The sequence below is a fragment of the Microchirus variegatus genome, assembly GCF_963457635.1.
Source record: "Microchirus variegatus genome assembly, chromosome: 13".
In the NCBI taxonomy this organism is placed as follows: Eukaryota; Metazoa; Chordata; class Actinopteri; order Pleuronectiformes; family Soleidae; genus Microchirus; species Microchirus variegatus.
Window position 1 is genome coordinate 23,686,376 of NC_139814.1, and position 24,500 is coordinate 23,710,875.

The 24,500-nt window shown below is 39.9% G+C and overlaps 3 protein-coding genes across 3 annotated transcripts; 2 read left to right on the forward strand and 1 right to left on the reverse strand.

Moving 5' to 3' along the window:
• The first annotated feature begins 638 nt into the window (after positions 1 to 638).
• bzw2 (basic leucine zipper and W2 domains 2) lies at positions 639 to 5,918 on the forward strand. The gene is made up of 12 exons (XM_083899419.1): positions 639 to 713; positions 1,393 to 1,463; positions 2,129 to 2,305; positions 2,476 to 2,579; positions 2,662 to 2,727; positions 2,830 to 2,965; positions 3,039 to 3,148; positions 3,534 to 3,704; positions 4,644 to 4,790; positions 4,927 to 5,065; positions 5,189 to 5,311; positions 5,591 to 5,918. The coding sequence occupies exons 2-12, from the start codon at positions 1,400 to 1,402 to the stop codon at positions 5,617 to 5,619; spliced, it is 1,266 nt and encodes a 421-aa protein (XP_083755545.1). The 5' UTR covers positions 639 to 713; positions 1,393 to 1,399; the 3' UTR covers positions 5,620 to 5,918.
• Positions 5,919 to 8,235: 2,317 nt separating this feature from the next.
• Positions 8,236 to 13,761, forward strand: tspan13b (tetraspanin 13b; the record flags this gene model as incomplete). Its single annotated transcript, XM_083899420.1, has 6 exons — positions 8,236 to 8,298; positions 9,837 to 10,004; positions 10,363 to 10,443; positions 12,327 to 12,440; positions 13,409 to 13,519; positions 13,687 to 13,761. 6 exons carry the CDS (start codon positions 8,236 to 8,238, stop codon positions 13,759 to 13,761), a joined length of 612 nt encoding a protein of 203 aa, XP_083755546.1.
• Positions 13,762 to 17,226: 3,465 nt separating this feature from the next.
• On the reverse strand, positions 17,227 to 23,508 carry agr2 (anterior gradient 2). The gene is made up of 17 exons (XM_083899591.1): positions 23,497 to 23,508; positions 23,285 to 23,407; positions 23,126 to 23,189; positions 22,973 to 23,025; positions 22,778 to 22,854; positions 22,439 to 22,502; positions 22,168 to 22,251; positions 22,018 to 22,063; positions 19,612 to 19,643; positions 19,324 to 19,384; positions 18,994 to 19,115; positions 18,848 to 18,911; positions 18,704 to 18,756; positions 18,528 to 18,604; positions 18,179 to 18,242; positions 17,865 to 17,948; positions 17,227 to 17,373 (listed from the first exon to the last, which is right to left on the reverse strand). Exons 2-17 carry the CDS (start codon positions 23,394 to 23,396, stop codon positions 17,324 to 17,326), a joined length of 1,107 nt encoding a protein of 368 aa, XP_083755717.1. The 5' UTR covers positions 23,397 to 23,407; positions 23,497 to 23,508; the 3' UTR covers positions 17,227 to 17,323.
• Between the last annotated feature and the right edge of the window lie 992 nt (positions 23,509 to 24,500).

Here is a 24,500-nt window from a genome sequence, read left to right on the forward strand (position 1 = left end):
TGTTGTGGGGACCAAAATGTGATTCCACACTCACATCATGGGGACATGTCTTCCTTATGGGGACAAAAGTGAGTCCCTGTAATGTAAATGATTATATTTTAAGGTGTGGTTAGGATTAGGTTGGGTTGAAATGCAGCACTGGTTTGTTTATTTATTTTGAGGGGGGGGGGGGGGGGGGGTTATAAATTTCTTAAAATTACAGCATCATTGAGAACAAATTCAAGTTAACGGAATGATAATAAAAAAATATGTGTGTGTGTGTGTGTGTGTGTGTGTGTGTGTGTGTGTGTGTGTGTGTGTGTGTGTGTCCAGACAACAGGGATTGACGCAGTGGATTACACACTGTTACATAATCCATGACCCAGTCAGTTGAACTACAGCCTGTCTGCCTTCACAGGGTTCAGTGAAAGTTTCTTCAGACTCTTCTGTAAGTGTTTGTATCAGCCTGGTTTGTCTAAATGATGTATACACACACACACACACAAAACATGCATGAGTGAGTGAGTGAAATGAGTGAGTGAATGAGTGAGATTATTAGAGTTAGTAATACGACACGTATGTCCTGCGCCTGTACGAGTACGAGGCAGGTTTACGCCGACTGCAGGGATGAGCCCACTATATATAGAGCAGAGCACAAGGTTAGTAAACACAAGGACACACAACACTCCACACAGTCCAACTCACTCACAGGCAGAACAAGAACCTCACCACTGGTAAGCATTCACTCAACTTCAGTTAGATATATCAACTAAACACAGTAATTGATCTGCTAGTCCTCATGTTTTCTTTGCAAATTCAGTCTAACAATATCACTCACTTCTTACGCTAGTAAATGTAAAGCTTCCTCAGGTCTGGAGGTGAACAGGTGAACAGGTGCACAGGTGTCACCGTCTCCTGTGTGTTTTTGTATCTATTCATACCCATATTGGCCTGATACATTATTGTTTTTTATCTTTTAAGACTTTTTTGTATGGATGAAAAAACTGTAACAACCATTCTGCTCCAAAATAACACTAATACAACAATAATAATTTTTATTGCCACCTTTATTGACCGCTAGGCTTTTTGGATTATATCAAATTTTTATTTATCCTAATGATCGATGAATCGATCTGATGTTGGATCGATCCGATCTAATCCAATCAAATCAATGCAAATTCTTATTAGGGTTTCATAACAGGCAGTGTCGAGCTCAATGCTAAAAGCATGTTTTGACTCGATGCCACGCTCACTTAACATACTCATGTGACGCGAGAGCGACTGTGACCTTCTGAGTCACAAAAACGTCAACGTCATGGTGCGGCAACTGTTCAGTACATCACACAAGATAAATGATTTTATTCCCTAAACCAAATGGTGAGTGTTTTATTCTCTGTGAAAATTGTCTTTCAGGAGTTGTATGAATACCGGTAAGCAGCAGAAGCCAGTGCTCACAGGCCAGAGGTTTAAGACCCGTAAAAGGGGTGAGTAGCAAACAACAAGCATGCCACTTAAAACCAGGTTATAATTTGAGTTATTGGTGTAGTTTTTTATTATTATTTGCAACTATATATTATTCTATATCAAAAATAACCACTTTCATTTTGAAACTCTGTGAAATATATTTTTTACAATTAGAATTTTTTTTTGCAATAATCAGGATGAAATATCATGATATAATTTTAACACAGTTGCAAAAATAAGGAAATAGAGTCCTTAATAAAGCAAACGAATTAAAAAAAAGAGCAAGAGAGCAGACGGAAATGTGACGGGACACAAATAAAATCAACCAACGTCGACACTGAAGGACATGGAGACTAAATACTTTGGGCGGGAAGGCAATCAGAGAAGACAAGACAGGAAATCAAACAACAGAAACAGGGATAAAACAAACCCCAATGGTAAAGAAAACAGAGCAATGAAAAATCCAAACAGAATAAATCTGGATAATCCAGGGGTCGTGACAAAGATTTAATTAATCCATAATTAGAAGTCTAAGTAACTTGGATTAGTTTTCATTGTCCTGTGTTTGGACAAAGGTCTAAATATAACACGCGACACGTGGTCATATAACAGATTTTACACATACTGTTAATAAGTTAATGAAGTTTTAATTTTTCCCACTGATCATGGTGACCCCGTGTCCTAGATGAGAAGGAGAAGTTTGAGCCGGCAGTGTTTCGAGACTCGATCGTTGCAGGGCTTAATGAGGCCGGCGGAGACCTGGACGCTGTGTCCAAGTTTCTAGATACTTCAGGGTCGCGGCTGGACTACAGGCGCTATGCTGAAACTCTGTTTGACATCCTCATCGCGGGCAGCATGCTCGGTGAGTATCTGGATGTCGGACGGTCTCCCAGTAAAAAAAGTTTGAGGCTAATGCAGATGTATCTGAAACCTTCTAGTGATAGTCCATCAGGTGGAGACACCACTGTTTGCAAAAAGAAGTCTGTTCCTGATCTGTTTATAATCATTTGTGTAACTTGTTCTCGTCATCAGCTCCTGGAGGAACTCGAATTGATGAAAGTGACAAGACCAAGGTGACGGCCTACTGTGTGTTCACCACAGAGGAAAGTCATGTCGCTCTTCAACAATATGCTCAGGTGAGCTTGCCAGTCGGCGGGGGGGGGGGGGGGGGGTACTGTTAAAATCAAATGTTCAGCTTTGTCTACTTTGTGATCACAGGTTTTCAATAAGCTCATCAGACGATACAAGTATCTGGAGAAGGCCTTTGAGGAGGAAATCAAAAAGGTAACACCCTCAGTTTAGCGTGGGTCAAAATCAACCCAGATAAAACGTTGGACTCTTGACAAAGACGGTGGCAAATGTGTTGCCCTCTGTTGTTTTGCGCAGCTGCTGCTCTTCCTGAAAGGCTTCAGCGAGTCGGAGCAGACGAAGCTGGCCATGCTGACCGGTATTCTGCTGGCCAACAACGCTCTCCCGCCGCCCATCATCACCAGTCTCTTCTCTGAAAATGTGGTCAAAGAAGGTACGCGAGAGGTGGATTTATATCCATTATATTCAAATAAATCAACCAATACTCTATTTGTTTTGTTCCTCAGGGATCTCGGCATCGTTTGCTGTGAAGATGTTCAAAGCGTGGATCGCAGAGAAAGATGCCAATTCTGTGACCTCGTCACTGAGGAAGGCAAATCTGAACAAAAGACTTCTGGTAAGAAAAAAAATAAGCAAGGCTCGCTTGTTTCTTCGTAATGAAAAGATGGTCCGTAGGGCCCCCCAGTCAAATAAGCCAATTTGGCCCCTTCACCGTCCATACCCACCAGAGTTGCCAGATGTACGATGAACCTCTGATTCTAGAATAGCATCACAGCGTAGCCACGACAGGACTGCAGGGCAATATGTGCGGTGTTTCTTAATATGGGTCTGGCTGCACAACATGATGTTGAGTCAGGAGAATTCAGGGCGCCTCTAAAACATCTCCATGCTACACGCGCGTGACTTCACCATACACTGTATAATTTGGCCATTTCCGAAGCAATTGATTTTGTTTACGTTAATTATTTGTTGTTGTTGTTTTTCACCCGTGTTGATTCCAGGAGCTGTTTCCCGCCAATAAGCAGAATGTGGAGCATTTCTCCAAGTACTTCAACGACGCCGGCCTCAAGGAGCTGTCAGACTTCCTGCATGTGCAACAGAGCCTGGGAACACGTAAAGAACTGCAGAGGGAACTGCAGGAGCGCCTGTCCCAGCAGTGTCCTATCAAAGAGGTAGAGCTTGTGGGGGGACAAGGACTTTTTGAGGTTTGGATTGGGTTTAGTTTAGGGCTAGGTACTTATTGTGATGGGTAAGGCTTGGGTAAGGGGCCAAAAGGCCCTGGTGTACTTCCACGCACACCCTAACCCACCCAGATTTTAAGAGGTAAGAGGTAATCGCCAAGGACCATCCACTCCCCTGCCCGATGGACAATTCAGCTTTGAGCCGATCAAAGCAGACATGTCTAAGGGAGCTGTAGCATTCTTCTTTGGTAGGAATGCGTCCTTTTCCTTGCGTCCAGACTTGTGCCGCCACCCGATGGTGAAGAGGGATACTACAAGACCCTGGCGCACGAGTATACCATGGTCCGCGATATGCAAAGTATGCCACATGCTTTGGGGTAAGGGTTGGGGTTAGGCACTTAGTTGTGATGGGTATGGTTTGGGTAAGGGGGCTAAAGGCCCTGGTGTACTTCCATGCACACCCTAACCCACCCAGATTTTGGAACCGTATGCTAGGAGTGCTTTTTGGTGCGCATGGACATTTCGACAACAGAAGAGGGAGTCGACAAGGACAGTCATCCAAGCCTCGACCTGGCGACCCTCGAACCGGCTGACACCCCATCCACTCCCCTGCCCGATGGACCTTTCAGCTTTGAGCCACTCAAACCAGACATGTCAGAGGTAGCTGTAGCATTCTTCTTTGGTAGGAATGCGTCCTTTTCCTTGCATCCAGACTTGTACCACCACCCGATGGTGAAGAGGGATACTACAAGACCCTGACGCACGAGTATACCATGGTCTGCGATATGCAAAGTATGCCACATGCTTTAGGGTAAGGGTTAGGCACTTAGTTGTGATGGGTAAGGTTTGGGTAAGGGCGACTAAGGGAATGCATTATGTCTATGGTGTGTCCTCACTAAGACATAAAAACAAAGTTTGTGTGTGTTCCAGATAGTGCTCTATGTGAAGGAGGAGATGAAGAGGAACCAGCTGCAGGAGCACAATGTGATTGGCTTGTTGTGGACGTGCCTCATGAACGCCGTGGAGTGGAACAAAAAGGAGGAGTTGGTCACAGAGCAGGCGCTCAAACACCTCAAAGTAGGTCACTCACTACACCACTACACCTGCCACTCACAGTGGGCCTTTTGCCACATCAGCCATTTTGGGTTTTTTATTCACAGCAGAGTAAAATCACTTGGATATTAGTATAACTATCTCTCTCTCTCTCTCTCAGCACTATGCTCCTCTTCTGGCCGTGTTCAGCACTCAGGGTCAGTCTGAGCTGGTTCTGCTACTGAAGATCCAGGACTTCTGCTACGACAACATCCAGTTCATGAAGTCCTTCTGTAAGATTGTAGTGCTCTTCTACAAAGGTCAGCGTCTCACACTCATTTTTCATCACCTTCAAATTCTGCCAAAAGAGGTTTATTTCCTCTTGTTTATTGTCTCTGCTGTCAATGAATTTCAGTTTTAATTGTATTCATTGTTTATCTCAGCTGATGTCCTGAGTGAGGAGGCCATCTTGAAGTGGTACAAAGACGGCCACGCAGCCAAAGGGAAGAGCGTCTTCTTAGAGCAGATGAAGAAGTTTGTTGAGTGGCTTCAGAATGCTGAAGAAGGCAAGAACATAAATACTCCATGTTACTTTAATGCAATCTCCATTTATTCATTAAAGAAGAAAATCTATAAATATTATTGATTTAGATATTTAATTTAGGGTTATATATAATTATTACACATTTGTTATTTCAAACTCTACCTCTAAATTGATAGTAATGATTAAAATAAGTATTATTATTTATTTTACTAATGTTGTACTGAGAGTCAGTGATGTAATTTGTCAGTTTTACCAGCAGGTGGAGCAACTAATACTGCTTTTGTTGTTTTTTTGTCCACAGAATCAGACTCAGGGGAGGAGGTGGATTGAGCAGCAGAGTTATTCTGTTACTCTGTTATACTGTGACCTGAATGAAAGAGCAGCACAGAGTCAACATGTAGTTATTTTTCCTTCTGTGCTGAGGTTGAGCCCCTTAAACCACAGTCACTCGTCCATTCAAACATTCTCCCACCAGGGATCAATACAGTAATCCCGATTCTGATCCACTTCAGCCCCTTATTCCATCTAAACAACGTCCGCCTGCATGACCTCTGCACTGCATGTGCATGTTGTAGTGCATGTACATAAGTGAACATTTACACACTCCAGTATTAATAAACAGCTTTTGTACTGTATGTGTACTCTTATTTTTTCACCTCTGTCCATCATGATACAAGCGATGCATGTTATTTAAGTTCATGGATAACAGCGCCACTTAATTAAGTACAATTAAAACATGATATATAGATGCGTATTAGTGTCAGATCTGGATCCTGCAGCTCTGGAGTCGGAGGATGATGACTTCCAGTGGTGTAAACGGACATTTCAGGGGTCAGGAACTCAAGCAAAAGAAGGGAACCACCTCATAATTATTACTTAATTAAGAATCATGTTATTTAAGTGGCAAATCTTGTAATTACTTAAATATTCATCAACTTAAACGAACATACACTTACACATACACACAGTTTTGAGGCATTATCACACACGTTTAATTGAGAACTGGTACTATTCATTTTAAATAAGGTCCTCATCTCCTCCACCTCAATCTCTATCTCTATCTCTGTGGTACTCCTGGTGTCCTGTGTACCTAATAAAGTGGCAGGATTGTATATATAAATAATTTACTTTGTTCATTAGCATGAACAATTGTCCCAATGTGCAGCAGGAATAAAGTCATTAAGTTTAAAGAGGCTAAAAGAACAGTAGGGAAATTGTGTGTGTACTTGTACTTGTACTGACTTTGTGAGGTCCATGAAAACGTGCAACCTTGTGGGGACATTTCTGTCTTTAAATGGCTTTTTCAGAGTTAAGACCTGGATTTAGGGTTAGGGTTAGAAAAGGGGTTAAGTTAGGGATAAGGGTTAAGGTTAAGGTCAATGATGTGTCCTCACTAAGGTATAAATATAAAGATATAAGTGTGTGTGTGTAGGGCAAGAATTTGAATTGTGGGTAATGTCCAGTTAAGACATTAAGTTGCGATGGTTAAGGTCAGTGATAACAATTTGTTTTATCCAAATGAATGTAGGACAGTGAGAGTCCTTAAAAGGACAGATAGGCAAACATATGTGCGTGTGTGTGTACTTGTATTTACGTCTTTGTGAGGTCCATGAAAATGTGCAAACTTGTGGGGACATTTTGTCCAGACGACACCATTTTAAAGGGCTTTTTTTAAGGGTAAAGACCTGGTTTTAAGTCAGGGTTAAGGTTAAGGGTTGAGGTTAGGTTAAGGGGTTAGGGAGTGCATTTCAGTGTGTGTGTGTGTGTGTGTGTGCGTGTGTGTGTGTGTGTCCCAGAAAAACCCAGTGCTGATAAATCATGAATGAAGTGTGAGTGTAACATAAGAAAGACAGACAGGAAAAAGGAACCACGTGGTTTTAGTTCACGTCCTCTTCTAATTAAATAATTGAACCCCATGCGCGCACACACACACACACACACACACACACACACACACACACACACACACACACACACACACACACTACTGATCACATTTCCACTGATTGTGACTCTTCAGTGTGTTTTTTATTTTCGTAAGACATAACAGGACGTTTTTGGAGCCAATGAGCAGACTGGAAGCCTGGAGCCCTTCCCACTCCAGTCCTACTGAGTCATATCCTGAACAGGTGTCAAGTCAGAAGAAGTGACTGCACCGCGAACACAGGGATTTGGCTTCATGTTTCAAAATAAGAGCATATAGAAAGGCAGGTGATTTGAAGCCATTAAATATGTAACAGCTTTCCTTTATATTCTCACAGGTGGACGCACACACACACACACACAAACACACACAGAGTATTGAACATTAATGTTTCATATTATATTGCACTTATTTTCTTTTTTAATGATTTGTTTAAAACTTAATGCAAGAGAAAACAAGAAGTCATCATGTATTTCTAGTTATAACATTGTATTCCTTTTTATATATGCATTATTTAGTTTATACTAATTCGATTGATGTCGTTCAAAACATTTTCTTATGAATGAATGAAAAGTCTCAAATGCAACCTTTTGAAATTCAAATTAATTTATTCAAATAAATACATTTACAAAGAAGAAAAAAAAAGTTTTTGCTAGAACTTTAGTTAGGTTTGTAAACAAACCCTAACACAATTCAGTTTCAATTAGTTATCTTTTTTTAACTGTAGTTCTTATTTTTTAAATTGAACCCGTGCTTTTACTTTGAAGGTGCACTCCCTCACTTCCTCTTTACCCCAGCGTCATTGTCCTCTCTCTCTCTCTCTCTCTCTCTCTCTCTATGTCTCTCTCTCTCAGGTCAGACCTGCAGCTGCTGCACCACCACCTCATCCAATCCGGAATTTTTTTTTTTCTTCCTATTTTCAATGCGTTTAGTTTCGATTTAATCCCCTAATCCGGACTAATTAATCCGAGTACCGCGTGGGTTTTTCTTTTCCATTCGCGGCTCCTCACAGCTGTTCAAAGATGGGCTGCGCTGGATTCACCTGCTCCAAACACTCCCTGTGCGCGCTCAACATCCTCTACATTGTGAGTATTTAGAGTGAAACACATGGATGATGTTTATTGTTGTTATTATTTATCATTTAAATAACAGTGGATATAATAAATGTGAACGCTGCTGTGAAACAACACAGAAAAACACCGGATCAATTATTCATTATACAGCAGCTTTTTTTGTTTTTGTTTTTATTATTATTATTATTGTTGTTGTTGTTGTTTTAGCCTGAGCTCAGTGTGACTGTCTGTGACCTCTGACCTTCACTGGTCTCACCACGTGGACACAGTGTCCCACCTGCTGCTGTGGGGACACAAACACCTGTTTGATGACGTGTCCATGACGTCATGTAGCCCACAAATTAATATTTAATCCTAATTTTGTCATTTAACCAATACAGGAATACAAAAAAAAGGACTACATTTTAATTAACACAGTGAGATCTGCAACGATTATTTAATTAACTGGTTATTAATTGATGACTATATTAATCAGTTACGCTCAATTTAACAAAGGAATCATTAAAACTGAATAAAATGTGCTTTTTAAGATAATTAAACCAAACTTTTATCATTTTCTGTGGGGTTACTTTGTTCCATTTGACAAAGAAAATCATTCAAACTGATTCAATTCCACGTGATGAACAGTTATTTAAACATATTCTGGCATTTTATGAACCAAACATGAGAATTATAATCCTCAGTTGCAGCTCTAAACATGTGTTTTAAATAATCATCAATGCATTATTATTTAAAGGTGCATTATGTAATAAATCTAAAGCAACTGGCCATAAAATCCTCCTAAAATGTCACAGAGACTCAGGAATAATGTTCATATAACAAACTGAACTCACCAACAACAACAGTACAGACAAAATATTTGCGTTAAAAAAAATCTTTTGCAGACTGTAAATCATGTTTATGTTTTGAAATCATGTTTTTGGCATGTGGCGCCACCTACCGCCGTCTACCAATCATTGCAGTCAGTAGAGACTCAGCTGCCGAGCAACCACGGGTTGCCAGTTACGTTAGAAAAAGGAAACCTAAAAGACCTCGGTATTTTGAATTTGAGTGTAGTAACCGTTTTTGGCCACATTCTTACATATGGCACCTTTAAATCAATTAATTAGCCAAAACATTGTTGTTTATTTATATAAGCATGCACATTTTTCTTCTTTTATAACCCATTTCTTGTATTTAATATTCAGTTTGTACATTATTGAGTGTCCTCTGTCTTTAAAGCAGTCATCTGTCCCTAATTCATTGCAAACATTTCCATCTGTTTTATTCATTCAACACAAAAACACATTTTTAAAGAAGCTCTAGAGTATTCATTTGTGTTTATTTTAGAGTAAGATATTTAAATATGTAATCATTAGTCTAAATGAACCTTTCTGTCACTAACAGACTGTGATAGTGTCACTTAAAGCTCCTGTATGTAACTCTTGGTGTTATCTTATCCGCCGTTTCCTGCCTCTGTGTCGCCTTTAAACAAGTCACTTCCTGTGTGTGTGTGAACGCCATCATAGTATGATAACGTCTCGGACGTTTTTCACGTGTGCCTCCTGCAGATGGTGAGCCTGCTGCTGATCGGCATCGCGGCGTGGGGGAAGTGGTTCGGTCTGGTCTCCAGCTTCCAGGTGGTGGGAGGCGTGATCGGCGTGGGCGTCTTCCTCTTCTTCGTGGCTCTGGTCGGTCTCATCGGGGCCATGAAGCACCACCAGGTCCTGCTCTTCTTCGTATCCTTTCACGGCGACTACATCTTTTTAAACTCAGTGCAGAGTCAATTGTCCAATCAGTGAGGAAACGGGAGTGAGTTTTAACATCAGTGAGGTTAGTTTCTGACCCACAAACACTTTATAATCCATTAATGAACCCGTTCCTCCGTCCCAGTGTTTTGGAAAATCCATTTTCTATTCATATATGCAGGTGTGTGCAGTGAGATCCGCAGCAGCATCGCGTTTCACTCTTCAGCGCGGCAGAGCGTGACGACTGTGTGTGTGTGTCATGTACGATGTAACGCAGAATAATAATGATAATAATGAGAATAATGATAATAACAATGAGTGATTTTTGTTCCTTGACGGCGACGCTCAGTACATGATCGTCCTCTTCATGGTGTTTATCGTGCAGTTTGCCGTTTCCAGCGCCTGTTTGACCGTTAACAAAGAACAACAGGTAAGAAAAAGCAGAAAAGAGTCTTAATCCTCTCCATTCCAAAGACTCTTTATTTATTTACCTCTATTGTTGTCGTCCAGACCAAAACTAACTGTAGTGCGGTGTCGTGTTTCACCTCAGACTCTGTGTTTGACTATTTTGGACTTAAAAATGAACCGTTTATGGTCCAGTAAATCAATAATAAATGATGTTATTGTGGTATTAACGTCTTATTTTGTTGGGTATGTGTGTGTGATAATATTGCATTACTGTAATATTACCTCCTAATTACTGCACTATTACAAGATTAAACTAGTTTATTGTCACATGTACAGGTAGGAAATCGCGTTTCTCTGCGTTAAATGTCAAAGGAAACAGAGAAATGCTTCAATAAAGTCAAGGCAGAATAACTCGAAAAACCAGTTACATTACAAACATTGTGATTACCAAAAATCACATGTGTGTGTGTGTGTGTGTGTGTGTGTGTGTGTGTGTGTGTGTGTGTGTGTGTTTGTGTGTGTGTGTGTGTTCTTGTACTTGCGCCATACTGAGAACCAGTGAGGTTTTTAACCAACAAAGTGAGGTCATATTTGCAAAGTGAGGACATTTTGGCCCGGTCCTCACTTTGTTTTCATTCAAATAACTTCCTTAAGTTGTAAACATGCTATAGTCTGTTTTTTAACACAGCTCCTCAATTTGGTACAAAAACCCGTTTTCCAGCCCTGGTGTTTCACACACGTTTTGCTCTGGGGCTCCACCTGCAAACATTTTATGGTACTGCACCCAGTAGATCTGTATAGATGTCATTCATGACGTAGATATTTATAATTGTGTTGATTTATGAAGTGGAAATGCTGGTCCTCAGTAGGCAGCAAGTACAAGAACGTGTGTGTGTGTGATCTCGTGTTTGCAGATTGGTCGTGTTGACGTTTCTCTGAGTTACTGAAAGGAATTCAAGGATTTTTGTCGGAAAGAAAACAGTAGAGAAGAGGGCAAGACAGGATGAGAGGAAGTGACTGAGGCAAAAGAAATGAAAACAGACTCATTATTTAGTTTAGTTTAGTTTATTTAAAAGGGAGAGAGATAGAAATTAGGTACTTTTAATTAACTTTTAGAGCGGATTAGCTAGTTTTTATTGTTTGTAAACGCTTAGTTTTGGTTTTTGTTAAGTTTGAGTTTCCCCTCTTCTTCAGACCTTCTTCAGCCTCATTTGAGTTACCGTCAGTGTCAGTAATGAAGTGGAAATGCATTGTGGGTACTGTACACTCTTAGAAATAAAAGTGCTAAGCAGAACCATAAGGTTCTTCGGCTTGTCCTCATAGGAGAACATAGGAGAACCCCTAGTGTTACCAAGAACCCTTGAAAAACCCTTTATTCTGGAAAGGGGTTTTCAGAAGCAAATGGTTCCAGGTAGAACCTCAGCCCTTGGGAACCCTTATTTCTAAGAGTGTAGGAGCTTTCATGACCCACAGTGTGCAACCAGAAATAGTGCACACTTTTCTAATGCTACTGAAAAACATCATATAATGAAGAAGATAACAGCACTTCTCCTCCACCATCTATGATTCGTTTCATTACACTCTTAGATATAGTAGAACCATATAAGGTTCTTCGGCTTGTCCTCATAGGAGAACCTATTTGGAGGGTTCCACCAAGAACCCTTTTAAAACCCTAATTCAGGAAAGCGGTTTTAAAGGGTTCTCTGGATCAAAATGGTTCATACTGGAACCATTAGTGTTACTAAGAACCCCAAATGGTTCCAGGTAGTACCTCAGCCCTTGTAGAAGAACTCCTTTGGAACCCTTATTTCTAAGAGCGTAGAAACATCTGTAATGAATGCTCGATGACAGCAGTGAGCATATATGACCTGTGAATGAGAAGGTTCTGTTGTCCCTGTGCCTCAGGACCACCTGCTGGAGGTCGGCTGGAACAACTCTGAGAGCACACGCAGGGACGTGGAGAAGAGCATCAACTGCTGCGGCTTCAGACGCGTCGACCCCAACGGCACGTGTGACGCGGTGAGTCTGGACCACGGATTCGTTTCGGCACGTTAAGGCAACTGGACCTGCCAGAGTTAAGATGTTTCATGTGAGGGTTCCTCTGGAGTCAGAGATTAGAGAGATTTTAGTGAAAACAGCTCAGAAGATCTGAGCAGGAAGTCACTATCTCCAGGTTTGATACGTAAAGGTCAAGGTGTCCAGGGAGGGAGTCTTGGAAGGCAACTAGTTCATGTTTTATCATGAGTTCTGGCTGTTTATATTGAACACCAGGTCTGGTGAAAAGAATGTGTGAGTAATTAAAACTTAAAAACCCACCCAGGCCGGAGTCGGCGCCTGAAAGACACCAACTGTTCCCCACCTGCAGTCTGTTCTGAGGCTGAGCTCTCACACAGAGGTGAACTCAATGGCCGACTCTGTCTCTCAGATGACCCCTAATGACCTTCTGTTGCCACGACGTCTTGGCTCAGGTGAAACCCGACAGCCTGAAAGTGGGTCAGTGCGGTGAACGACCTGCATTGTTTAAACGTAGCCGCTCTGTAGACGGGGATCCAGTTTACTGAGGCTAACGCTGCGTCGTTGGTGGGTTTTAACTTTTGAGATAATAAGCATTTCCTACTAAGGTGACGTGCATACAAGAGAAAAAAAAATTGTTTTCCAACATCGGAAATGTCTGAGTTCCAAACCACAAATGGAATGCACCATAAATACCTGGATTTTTGTCCATCACTTAGTCAGAAGTGAAACATCTTAAACTTAAAGGCGCCATATGTAAGAATGTGGCCAAAAACGGTTACTACATTCAAATTCAAAATACCAAGGTCTTTTAGGTTTCGTTAGGAGGATTTTTACGGACAGTTGCTTTAGATTTATTACATGATGAACCTTTAACTGAAGCAGGTCCAGATGCCTGAAGACGACCATGACACCACTGATGACCCCGTTCTTACAATGTTGTCTATTTTCTATTTCCTCTCGTTCCTCTTCAGGCCTGTTTCCCTAACCACTCGTGTCTACCCTGCGCCGATAAGATCCGAGAACACGCCGGGAAAGTTTTGCACATTGTCGGAGGGATTGGACTTTTTTTCAGCTTCACCGAGGTGAGTCATCATCAGGGAGCAGCACACGTTATGTGTAATAGTATGTGTTTTAGTATGAGAGTGGCAGGAAGGTTCTGTATTATATATTTAACCTTTCCTTAACCAGGTAGAACCTATTGAGATTGTTTTCGAGCTAACAGAACTGTTACCGTCTCTCCCTCTGTCAGATTCTGGGAGTATGGATCACGTATCGCTACAGGAACCAGAAGGATCCAAGAGCCAATCCCGGCGCCTTCCTGTGAGAACCTGCACTTTTACAGACGTTCTCATGGTCATAGAGGGATGGTACGGGTTTTCAGACGTGTGGTTGTTTGAGGTACTGACACCTTTGTCCATCAGTGAGTGGGGACACAAGGAAAAGCAGCTTTTAGCTAAAGAACCCTAAATCTCATCCATCATCTACCACTTTATCCTCCACGCGAGGGTTGCTGGTTCCAATCCCAGCTCGCTTGGAACCTCGCCAGAGCAGGTATTTTTTTTAAAAAGTACCGGGTACACTCTTAGAAATAAGTGCTGAGTATACATACACGGTTCTTAGCCTTGTCCTCATAGGAGAACCCTTTTTTGTTCCAGGTAGAACATTTTAGAAAATGTTCCATCTGGAACCCTTAGTGTCACCAAGAACCCATTAAAACCCTTTATTCAGGAAACTGGTTTTAAAGGGTTCTCTGGATCAACATGGTTCTCACTGGAACCATTAGTGCTACCAAGAACCCTTGAAAAACCCTTTATTTCGGAAAGTGTTTTTCAGACGCAAATGGTTCCAGGGAGAACCTCAGCCCTTGTTAGAAGAACCCTTTTGGAACCCTTATTTCTAAGAGTGTACCAGGTTCTGTCACTAATGGAAAAGCAGAATAATCATGCCGTGCCAAGGCGAGTCGTGCCGGGACCATGTTGTGGAAAAAAAAAAGCGCCATTACATCAATTTAGAGCGTCCAATTTGCCTAATCCCCCTAATCTACAGGGTTTTAGACTGTGGGAGGAAATTGGAGAACCCAAAAAGCCTCATTGAACAAAACCTGATCAAGTTGGGATTAAATCCCACGATTAGACAGTTTTTTCTGACTAGAAACGGGAGGTTTGTGTTGGTTTTGTCGCTGCGTTTAAACTTGTTAATTTGGTGACTTTTGGTGGTGATTTTGGTGAAATTCTTTGTTTAGTTTTCCCAAGTGGCAAATTTAATTTAATAGCGAGAGATAAAGCTGTGAACATCATTGTAAAGATCGTTAAATCAGTTTATTCATGGGATTAAAATCAGTCATTTGTCCTCATGGCTCCACTGGCAGCTGGTGTCAATACCTCATACATTCACACTGATGATAATCTGACCAAAGTCCCTTTAACTGTACATAAAAGACTGATTTGTGTGTGATGAAGTGATGCTTTTTTTAATGAAACTCTCATATCTGCTGTATAAAACATGTCACTTTGTGAAAACAGAGCCGTGCTGCTCTACAAACACTGTTGTATATAACTGTAATATAATAATTGGCCCCAAAACACTGTTGTTTTTGTTATTGTTGATTTGTTCTGTCACTGTCACTGTCCGACACTGTGTGCTGACATTTGATGAATGAACAATGAACGAGAAGACGAAATGAAATGGTTATGACTGCGTGTTCTTGCATGTGTGACTTTGTGAGGACCAAAAAATGATATAAACCATAGGAGTGGGGACACTTTAGGAAAGTGGGACATTTTTGCTGCTCGTCACATCTTTAAAGGGCTTTTTTGTGGACCTGGTTTAGGGTTAGGGTTTGGGTTAAGGTCCTCACTTAGGGCTTTGTGTGGACACATTTATAAACCTAAGGACATTTTGGTGAGAAAGTGAGGATATTTTGGCTGATCGTCACATTCTGTCAACCCTTAAAAGGGCTTTTTTTTAAAAGGGTTAAGACTTGGTTTTCAGGTTATGGTAAGAGTCTGCAACCTTAAGTATTTAAAAAGAGCCATTTTTGTCCAAATAAATTATAATGTGGAGCCGCAAAACAAAGCATTTGATCCATAAAATGAAGATAACGCCATGTATAAAGTTATATACACTGTGTATATAGATATACTTCATTTAAGTGCTTTAAGTGCTCAAACACTACACAAGAAATAATGAAATAAAGAAAGAAAATAAAGACGTCCTCACTTTGAATACTGCACAATCTGTGTGTGTGTGTGTGTGTGTGTGTGTGTGTGTGTGTGTGTGTGTGTGTGTGTGTGTGTGTGTGTGTGTGTGTGTGTGTGTGTGTGCGTGCGTGCGTGCTCAGCATATTTGGCCTCTTGCATGACTGAAATAATAATGTTTTTATGGCTTTTTGTTTCCTCTAAAACACAGAAATAAATAAAATGTTTTTCTCGATGATCCAACGTGTGCAATGTATTTTTAATTGGGCAGAAATGTAATAATTAAACTGGATTTATTATTATTATTATTATTATTATTATTATCCACTGTATCTGAGGACAATGGTATGAAGTTGGTGTAATTTGCAACCTGGCCACTAGGTGCCGTTATATCACACATTTAACTCAGTTCCATCAGGAACCGAATCCTTTGCTACAAGTTTCCAAAGGAGGGAAAACAAACATTCCATAGCAACAACAAAATAAAAATCTGTGTAAATTCTGTGTGCATGTGATAGCAGTAGGTGGCAGTGTCACATATTAAATGTGGTTTGCGCTGGTTTTTAATGAGATTTTACATCATTTATGGGTGTTTTTGTGCAGTCATATACATTCTTGCTGCACCTAAATGACACATATTAAAAAAAAATATCACACATTTTGTATGCAAATCATTGTCAGGAAATGAAAAAACTCCTTCAAAGCGACTCTTAGTGGAGCAATATGTTCATAATGAAGCAAACATGGATAGTTTGTATGGACATGGTTTGTAAAATGCTGAAATTGACCATTTAGCAGTTAAAGAATCAAATATCCTCCACATAATTTCCTAATATTCAATACCCAACATAGCAACTCTGACACAGTTGCTGTTTTTGAAAGTACAAGATAAGTAACTTTGCAACCAAAATGTGAGAAGTGAGTGAAACAAAAACTACAACCAAACACACAACAGATGTGGTTCAAAACTAAAACCCCGACACACAAAACCCAAGAACACAGAGTTAACACAACTGCACTGAAGAGAGGAGAAGCTGATCAGAGGAGCTGAAGAGTTTAAATACACCTGGAAGCTGAGTGAGTGATAATTAGACACAGGTGAGACGCGTCAGGGGGCGGAGCCAACAATCACAGTGAAGGAAACACTGTGGCCTTGTAATAAACACTGTTTTTCCCTGTTTTTGCAGATATAACAGCAACTTAACAATATATATATACATATATATAACTTCCACTATTCTTGGAAGACTTTCCACAAGATTTTGAAGTGTTTCTATGTGATTGTTTTATTTATTTTTATTTGACCTGTTTCTGTTGAATTGGAGTATATCCAGTATTTTACCAATAAACCATGGTAAATGTGTCACAGTTGGCCTTAAAGTCACTTGTATTGCTTTATTTTTGCTGCTTGTAATCTTTTTAGTGGTAGTAGAAGTAGTAGAAGTAGTAGTATTAAACAAATACGATTTATTTGCGTTTTCTTATTCCCTGTACTCTCTCTAGGAAATACAAAAAAAAGGCAGAGGATTAGATTTTTTAAAATATTCCACTTTTATTGAAAAGACATTGTGGATGTGTACAGCAATAATAAAGAATCAGAATCAGACATGAGCATGGGGGAAAGAAACAGTGCGAAGGTCCGGGTGACGATGATGATGATGATGATGATGATGGAGCGAGCGTCTGTGCTCACAGCTCAGACTTGAAGAGCTTCGTCGCCATCTTCATGTTGTTTAGCACTGAGGAGGAAAAGATGATGAATAATTAACCTCATAATCTCTCGTGCACATCATATTTGATGATTGGCTTTTAAGTATCTTAATCCAGGGTTTCTGAATGACCTAATCTCAATCCTGATCCTGGGGAACCTACATGTTGTGCTAACACACACCTGATTCAAACGTCCCAGATTATCAGCAAACACTGCAGAAGCCTGATAACAAGGCATTTATTTCATATATCAGGTGTGTTGGAGCAGGATTGAGATTAGGAAGTGGTTGTGTTTTCATTAATAGAGGTTGTGTTGTAGTCAAATATTCACACACTTTTGTGACTACATATTTAGAAAGTGGATAAAGATCAATGCAAAGAGTGTGTGTGTGTGTGTGTGTGAGTGTGTGTGTGTGTGTGTGTGTGTGTGTGTGTGTGTGTGTGTGTGTGTGTGTGTGTGTGTGTGTGTGTGTGTGTGTGTGTGTGTGTGAGTGTGTGTGTGTGTGTGTGTGGCACTCACAGAGTTTGACGTCATTTGGTTCATAAGAATACAAGCGGTTGCTGTAGCGTCCAACGATATCAGCCCTCACTGTCATGGAGGGGTCTGTGGAGAGGATGATGGCAGGATTACAGATTACAGATTACAGATTACACACGAGAACACATTATATCACCATGTTGGTGACATTGGTGATATTGCCAAATAATGCACCAGTGTCACCATATTGGCGACATTGGTGCATTATATGGCAATATCAGGTTTAGCGCATGGACATACCTTACATGTTAAATATTATATAATATTAATAATAATAATGCAGAGACAGTTCTTACCGACAAAGACGACCCTGGGAACATACTGTCCATCAGGAGACAGATGTTTGTCCGTGGTTTCATACTGTAGGTGAGGAAGAAGAAAGAAAAACATGATAATTCATGATTAAAAAGTGTTCTAAATCTACTAATCTGTGTTATTTTGAGGTGTTTTCTGGTCATTACAGGACAAGGAGAGTGGAGGTACGTGGGTGTGGCTCAGTTTGGAGAAGGCGAACAATATTTGAAATGTGACGACAGTTGCTGGATTGTTTGCTGATTGTTGAACACGGACGTCGTACTTATTATAATTAGATTTAAAAACAGGTCCAAGGGGGAAATATACATGTATGTTACTCATAGAACTCACCACCAGGTTGAGGACAACAAAGTCCTCGTCGAGAAGTCTCTGAATCTCTTTATCTTCACTGAACGCTTTCTTCAGCTCTGCAGGAGAACACGTTGTTTTTAATATAAAGTTTAACAGCACCTCTCGTTTTAGTAACTCGTGTCAATGGTTGAATAAACTATTTTTCTAGGACTTACTATTGCAGTGTGGGCATTCTTCAAGGTGGAAAATAACCATCAGTGGCTTGTTCCTGAAGAAGAAAGTAGTATTTAGTCATCACACAAACGCAAGAAATCATCGACTTCAGAAAAGTAAATGCCAACAAAATAATGTTTCTTTACGTTGTCCTGGCCACGTAGAGGCCTTCTTCATACGTCTGAACCCAGACGAGTTGATCACCCCAACCTGGACAGACATGAAAGAAACCATCAAGGACCTTTTACATTCATTGTGGTTTAGTTTTAGAGTCGGGTGGATGGTCACTGACCTCTTGACAGAGTCTGAGGAATCCTCTTGCCAGACTTGGGGATGTATTTTTTCCCAAAGACGGAGGACACGGCCACCAGGACCAAGATCACTGACAACAACGACTTGACCATCTTCAAAATGCTGAGAGGGGAACAGCAAGAGAATGGCGTCACATTTAAATCACATTTAAATGACACTCAGATAATCATGAACAGGCATGTATCACTCTGCTATAACTGTACTATTGTGGTCTACAGGACACATGCAGCAGAAACAGCTCAACCAAGACGTTAACAACGACAAGAACACACAACAGGTTCGACTCCTGCACAGAGCGACTGGATCTTACCTGTCCCGGGCTGTTTCAGGTGAGAGGATGTCGACGGATCTCTGTACCTGTGCTCGCTCACCTGTCCCTTATTTAAATACCGGCTCGGTGCAGCCACGCCCCCTTTCTCACATCCTGCCCATGCTCTTTAATTCTCTGTGCAGGAATGTTCCAGACCTGAACCACGTAAAACAAACCCACCCCCCACACACAATGGTGATTCATTCAATGTTTGCTCTCATCCTGACTATAAAATGCTCTTTGTTTACCATTTTACTATTCTATTATGTCACTATATTACTGTTTTACTTCTATATTTATGCCGTTTTGTGTTGCTGTGCCTGTAAAGCACATGATATCATATCATGAAAGAACTGTTCTTGCCACCTTCTCATCGCCTGTTAAAGAACAGAACAGATTAATAATTAATATATACAAATAAAAGACCCATATCATTACATTCAAGTACTGAGTGATATCTGTTATTGCACAGAATTGAAAGTTTAGGGTTCTGAAGAAAGAAAGCTTTATTATAATTAAATGTTATTTGCTAAATTCATATTTTGCACATTTCAGTGTGTGATAGAGGTTTGACACAGATCTAAGGACGAGTCAGCATAAAAGTGCCTGATGATTAGTCTCAATGCGATTGGCTCGTTCACGCAGGACGACAAACACACGCGAGCGACGGCTGCCTTTCCTACAAAGTCAACACGCAGTTTGGAGAATGAATGAATGAATGAGTGAATGAGTGAATGAATGAATGGGATCTGTGTTTTCACGACTGTACACAAACCAGAATGAAACACCTTTTTAAACAGACGGAGCCTTGTGATGAACAAGTGAAACAGGCAGAGATCCTGCATTATCTCAACAGCCTCAGGGCGGAGGTGGACAATGACAACACACACACACACACACACACAGAGAGAGAGAGGGTTAAATGTGACAAGTTACAGTTAGAGTTACAAAATAAAAGAGGTCATTGATAAGAGAAAGGAAACAGTAGATATTCAGAATAATGAAATCATGAAAGTCTCAGTGTCATAGGAGCTAAATAATATGTTCTTCAGCTCAATCACACCGTGTAAAAATCCAATATTATGATCTAATAATGACAATAACGGTGATAACATCACTAACATAACTGCCTCTACTCATAGTCTCCACCTTCTGAGAACACCTTTATTTCATATCAAATGTATATATATATATATATATATATATATATATATCTCAAAGATATCAACCTTTCTATTTAACCCTTAGAACACATTATTATGTTATAACATATATACAGAGGTGATAAGAATGTGTCTTATATCTTCTATATTTTAATTGTCACCAACTATATAAACACACCTCAGCAAAAAAAAAAAACGACTTCAAATCGGATTGAATTTGTGAAATGTGCAAATACGTCACAGTTCGACTTTCGCTTGGCCCGTTTTTACGGACAAAAATTAAAGGAAAAAACGGTCTATTTTGTGACTGCACAATTAAAGCTACTTTATGTATCACTACTAAAAACTTTATATGAAATGAATCATAATTTTGACTCAGGAAAACAAAACAAAAACTCCTTAGAGCATAAGTACTAAGAGTTAAGGGCAGTATATCAACTTCATGCCAATAAAGAATCATAAATGTCACATAATCGCCATTTAAGTCAGTAAATTTAAGAGTGGATTTATTTATTTGGTCTTTTATTGCTTTATTTGTGCTCTTCTTTAATTTAAATGGACTGTTAATGCTGAATGAATAAGGGTATTAATAGTAGTAGTAGTAGTAGTAGTAGTAGTAGTAGTAGTAGTAGTAGTATAGTAGTAGTAGTAGTGCTGCCCATAGATGTGCTGAATAATGAATAAGGGTATTAATGGTAGTAGTAGTAGTAGTAGTAGTATAGTAGCAGTAGTAGTAGTAGTAGTAGTAGTATTGCTGCCCATAGATGTGCTGTATGAATAAGGGTATTAATAATAGTAGTAGTAGTAGTAGTATAGTAGTAGTAGTAGTAGTCATAGTATTGCTGCCCATAGATGTGCTGTATGAATAAGGGTATTAATGGTAGTAGTAGTAGTAGTAGTAGTAGTAGTAGTATTGCTGCCCATAGATATGCTGTATGAATAAGGGTATTAATGGTAGTAGTAGTAGTAGTAGTAGTATTGCTGCCCATAGATATGCTCTATGAATAAGGGTATTAATGGTAGTAGTAGAAGTAGTAGTAGTAGTAGTAGTAGTAGTATTGGTGCCCATAGATATGCTCTATAAATAAGGGTATTAATAGTAGTAGTAGTAGTAGTAGTAGTAGTAGTAGTAGTACTAGTAGTAGTATTGCTGCCCATAGATGTGCTGTATGAAAGTGTGAGTAATGGGTTAAACTGTAGTGTAAAACAGTTTTGAGTGGTCATCAAGACTATAAACGTGTTATATAAATACAGACCAGTAGTAGTAGTAGTAGTAGTAGTAGTAGTATTAGTAGTAGTATACAATTTATTTAAATGTATTCATTTACATTTTTATGATTCCTTAAAAACAAAACAAAGGCATATCATCCGTTTTTCAAATATTCCATATTTATTTATTTAAAAGACATTGTGAGTGTGTGTACATCGATAATAACAAAAGATCGGAAACAATCACGAGCTTAAAGAAAGAAACAGTGCGTAGTTCTCTGTGTAATGAAGGTGATGATGATGATGATGATGAACGTCTCACAGCTCAGACTTCAGCAGCTTCTTGGCTTTCTGCATGTTGGTGAACACTGAGGAGTGAAAAGCAGAAACACAATCACCGTGAATACAAAATAGACAAAACGTGTGCGTTGACCTCCACAGTATGTTTGTTGGTTTTTTCGCGGGCACTTACAGAGTCTCATGTCGTTTGGTTCGTAGGCATAGAAGCGGTTATTGTAGCGTCCGGTGATGTCAGCCCTCACCGTCATGGATGGGTCTGTGGAGACCAAGGAACCAAGTTTAGGTGAATTTGGTTCATTATAGGGCAATGTGACATTGCCGTATCGTGCTCCAGGGTCTCCAATGTGGCAATATTGGGGAAATTGGTGCATTATATGGCAACGTCACATGTGTGAGGATGCTCTGGAAGAACACCCTTGACTTTGTAATGAGTAGTTTCTTACCGACAAACGTGATCCTGGGAACGTACTGTCCGTCTTGATACAGATTTTTGTCCGGGGTTTCAAACTGTAAGAAAATAAAAAAAAATAATTAAAGAATATTTTTTTTGAGGTCATCATGTCCGTCCTTCAGTGTGGGTGTGGCTCAGTTTGGAAAAGGGTGCCGTGCAAAGAGGAACACTACTTGAAAGATGACGGCACGTGACGACCGTTTGCCGGATTGTTTGCTGAAGTTGTTTGTCGAGTCGTGAACATTGCACTTATTATAATTAGATTTTTTTTTTAAAAACAGGTCCGGGGTGGAAATATACGTTTACATATTTGTCTTATCTTATAACTTACCATCAGGTTGAGAATAATGAAGTCTTCGTCAAGCATCTTCTGAACGTCGTAGTCGTCGGCGAAAACCTTCTTCAGTTCTGCAGGAGGAAGAAAGAAAGAGTTTCTCAGCACTTGACCCTAATGAACATGTGACTGCACACACACACACACACACACACACACAGGTTTGGCTCTTAGTTAATGATTTTTTCTTACCCTTGCTGTGTGGACAGTCCTCACGGTGGAAGATAACCATCAGGGGCTTGTTCCTGAAGGACAAAAATCATCAGTATTTCTTTTTAGTCATCCAGAAACACAAAGATGGTATAAATCCTTCATTTAAGACAAAAAAAAAAAACATTTTTATACCTTGTCCTGGCATAGTGGAGGCCTTCCTCATACGTCTGAGCCCAGATCAGCTGATCACCCCAACCTGGACAAACATGAAAGACACCAATAAAAATTTAAAAGACGGATTGACTTCAGGTTTTTTTAATCACACGAGAGTTGTAGTGGATGATCACTGACCTCTGGACAGAGTCTGAGGAACCCTCTTGCCAGACTTGGGGATGTATTTCTCTCCAAAGGCAGAGGTCACGGCCACCAGGACCACGAGCGCTGACAACACTGACTTGACCATCTTCAACAACGCTGAGAGGAGAAAAGAGGGAAAAATAAAAATAGTCATGTGACGAATACAGAGCAACGAGTGAAGGATTTGCAGGCCCCGTGGATCTTACCTGTTCCAGGTGAGGACGTGGAAGGATCCCTGTACCTGTGCTCTCACCTGTCCCATATTTAAGTACCTGCTCAGGGGAAAGACACGCCCACTTTTTTCACATCCTCCTATGCTCGCTCTCTCTCTCTCTCTCTCTCTCTCTCTCGCTTCTTTGTGCAGGAATGTTTGACGCTTGAAACCATATAAATGATTGTTTGAAAACCAAACCCTCCACATGTGTTGGATTTGTTCAAATTTGCTCATATTGCTAAACATACCAAGGTGTGGGATTATGACTATCAATATAGAATAGAATTGTATTTAAATATAGGTAACATAGTTCCAATACAATAATAATTTGTGCTACTAATGCTAGTTTTGTCCCTACTTAAAGATGAACAGTATAACACAAATATAGTATATATATATATATATATATATATATATATATATATATATATATACATATATTAATATATAGTATATATATATGTGTGTGTCATATATATATATATGTGTGTGTCATATATATATAATAACTGTTAAAAACTCTTCATCTTCCACTAATTTTGTCTTGTTTTATACAAGAGAATAAAATGATTAAAAGATGCCGCTACCAATAAATGCAGTATGTTTATATCATTTTAAAGTACATTTTAAAAGAGTAAGATACTCTGTCTGTCTTTAATTTGATCATTTATTGTTCACATTTTTTCTAGTTTTTGCGTCGTTTTTGACACAGATCCAAGGACGAGTCAGCACTAAAGCGAGGAAACGCGATCGGAGGCCGGACGATGATTCGTCTCGACGCCATTGGCTCGTTCGCGCAGGACGAGCAAACAGGCGCGAGTGATCGTCGCCTTTCCTACAAAGTCAACATGAAGAAGAATGAATGAATGAATGAATGAGTGAATGAATGATGTGTGTGTTTCAGATTGAACCACAACAATGAGCCCGAAATCCTGCATTGTTGAAGTTAGAAAGTTAGCTTTTACGTGAACTATTTTCAACTTAATTCTATTTTTA

What these genes read in the sequence shown, in the direction of transcription:
- agr2 (XM_083899591.1), bottom strand. Translation starts at nt 23,396, where the DNA reads ATGGTCAAGTCAGTGTTGTCAGCGCTCGTGGTCCTGGTGGCCGTGACC. An exon ending in GGACTGTCCACACAGCAAGG is followed by an intron (nt 22,855 to 22,972) that starts GTAAGAAAAAAT and finishes TTCCTCCTGCAG; the next exon opens with AACTGAAGAAGGTTTTCGCC. An exon ending in CCTGAAACAGCCCGGGACAG is followed by an intron (nt 19,116 to 19,323) that starts GTAAGATCCAGT and finishes TTCCCCTCTCAG; the next exon opens with CATTTTGAAGATGGTCAAGT.
- bzw2 (XM_083899419.1), top strand. Translation starts at nt 1,400, where the DNA reads ATGAATACCGGTAAGCAGCAGAAGCCAGTGCTCACAGGCCAGAGGTTT. An exon ending in CATCGCGGGCAGCATGCTCG is followed by an intron (nt 2,306 to 2,475) that starts GTGAGTATCTGG and finishes TCTCGTCATCAG; the next exon opens with CTCCTGGAGGAACTCGAATT. An exon ending in TGAAAATGTGGTCAAAGAAG is followed by an intron (nt 2,966 to 3,038) that starts GTACGCGAGAGG and finishes TTTGTTCCTCAG; the next exon opens with GGATCTCGGCATCGTTTGCT.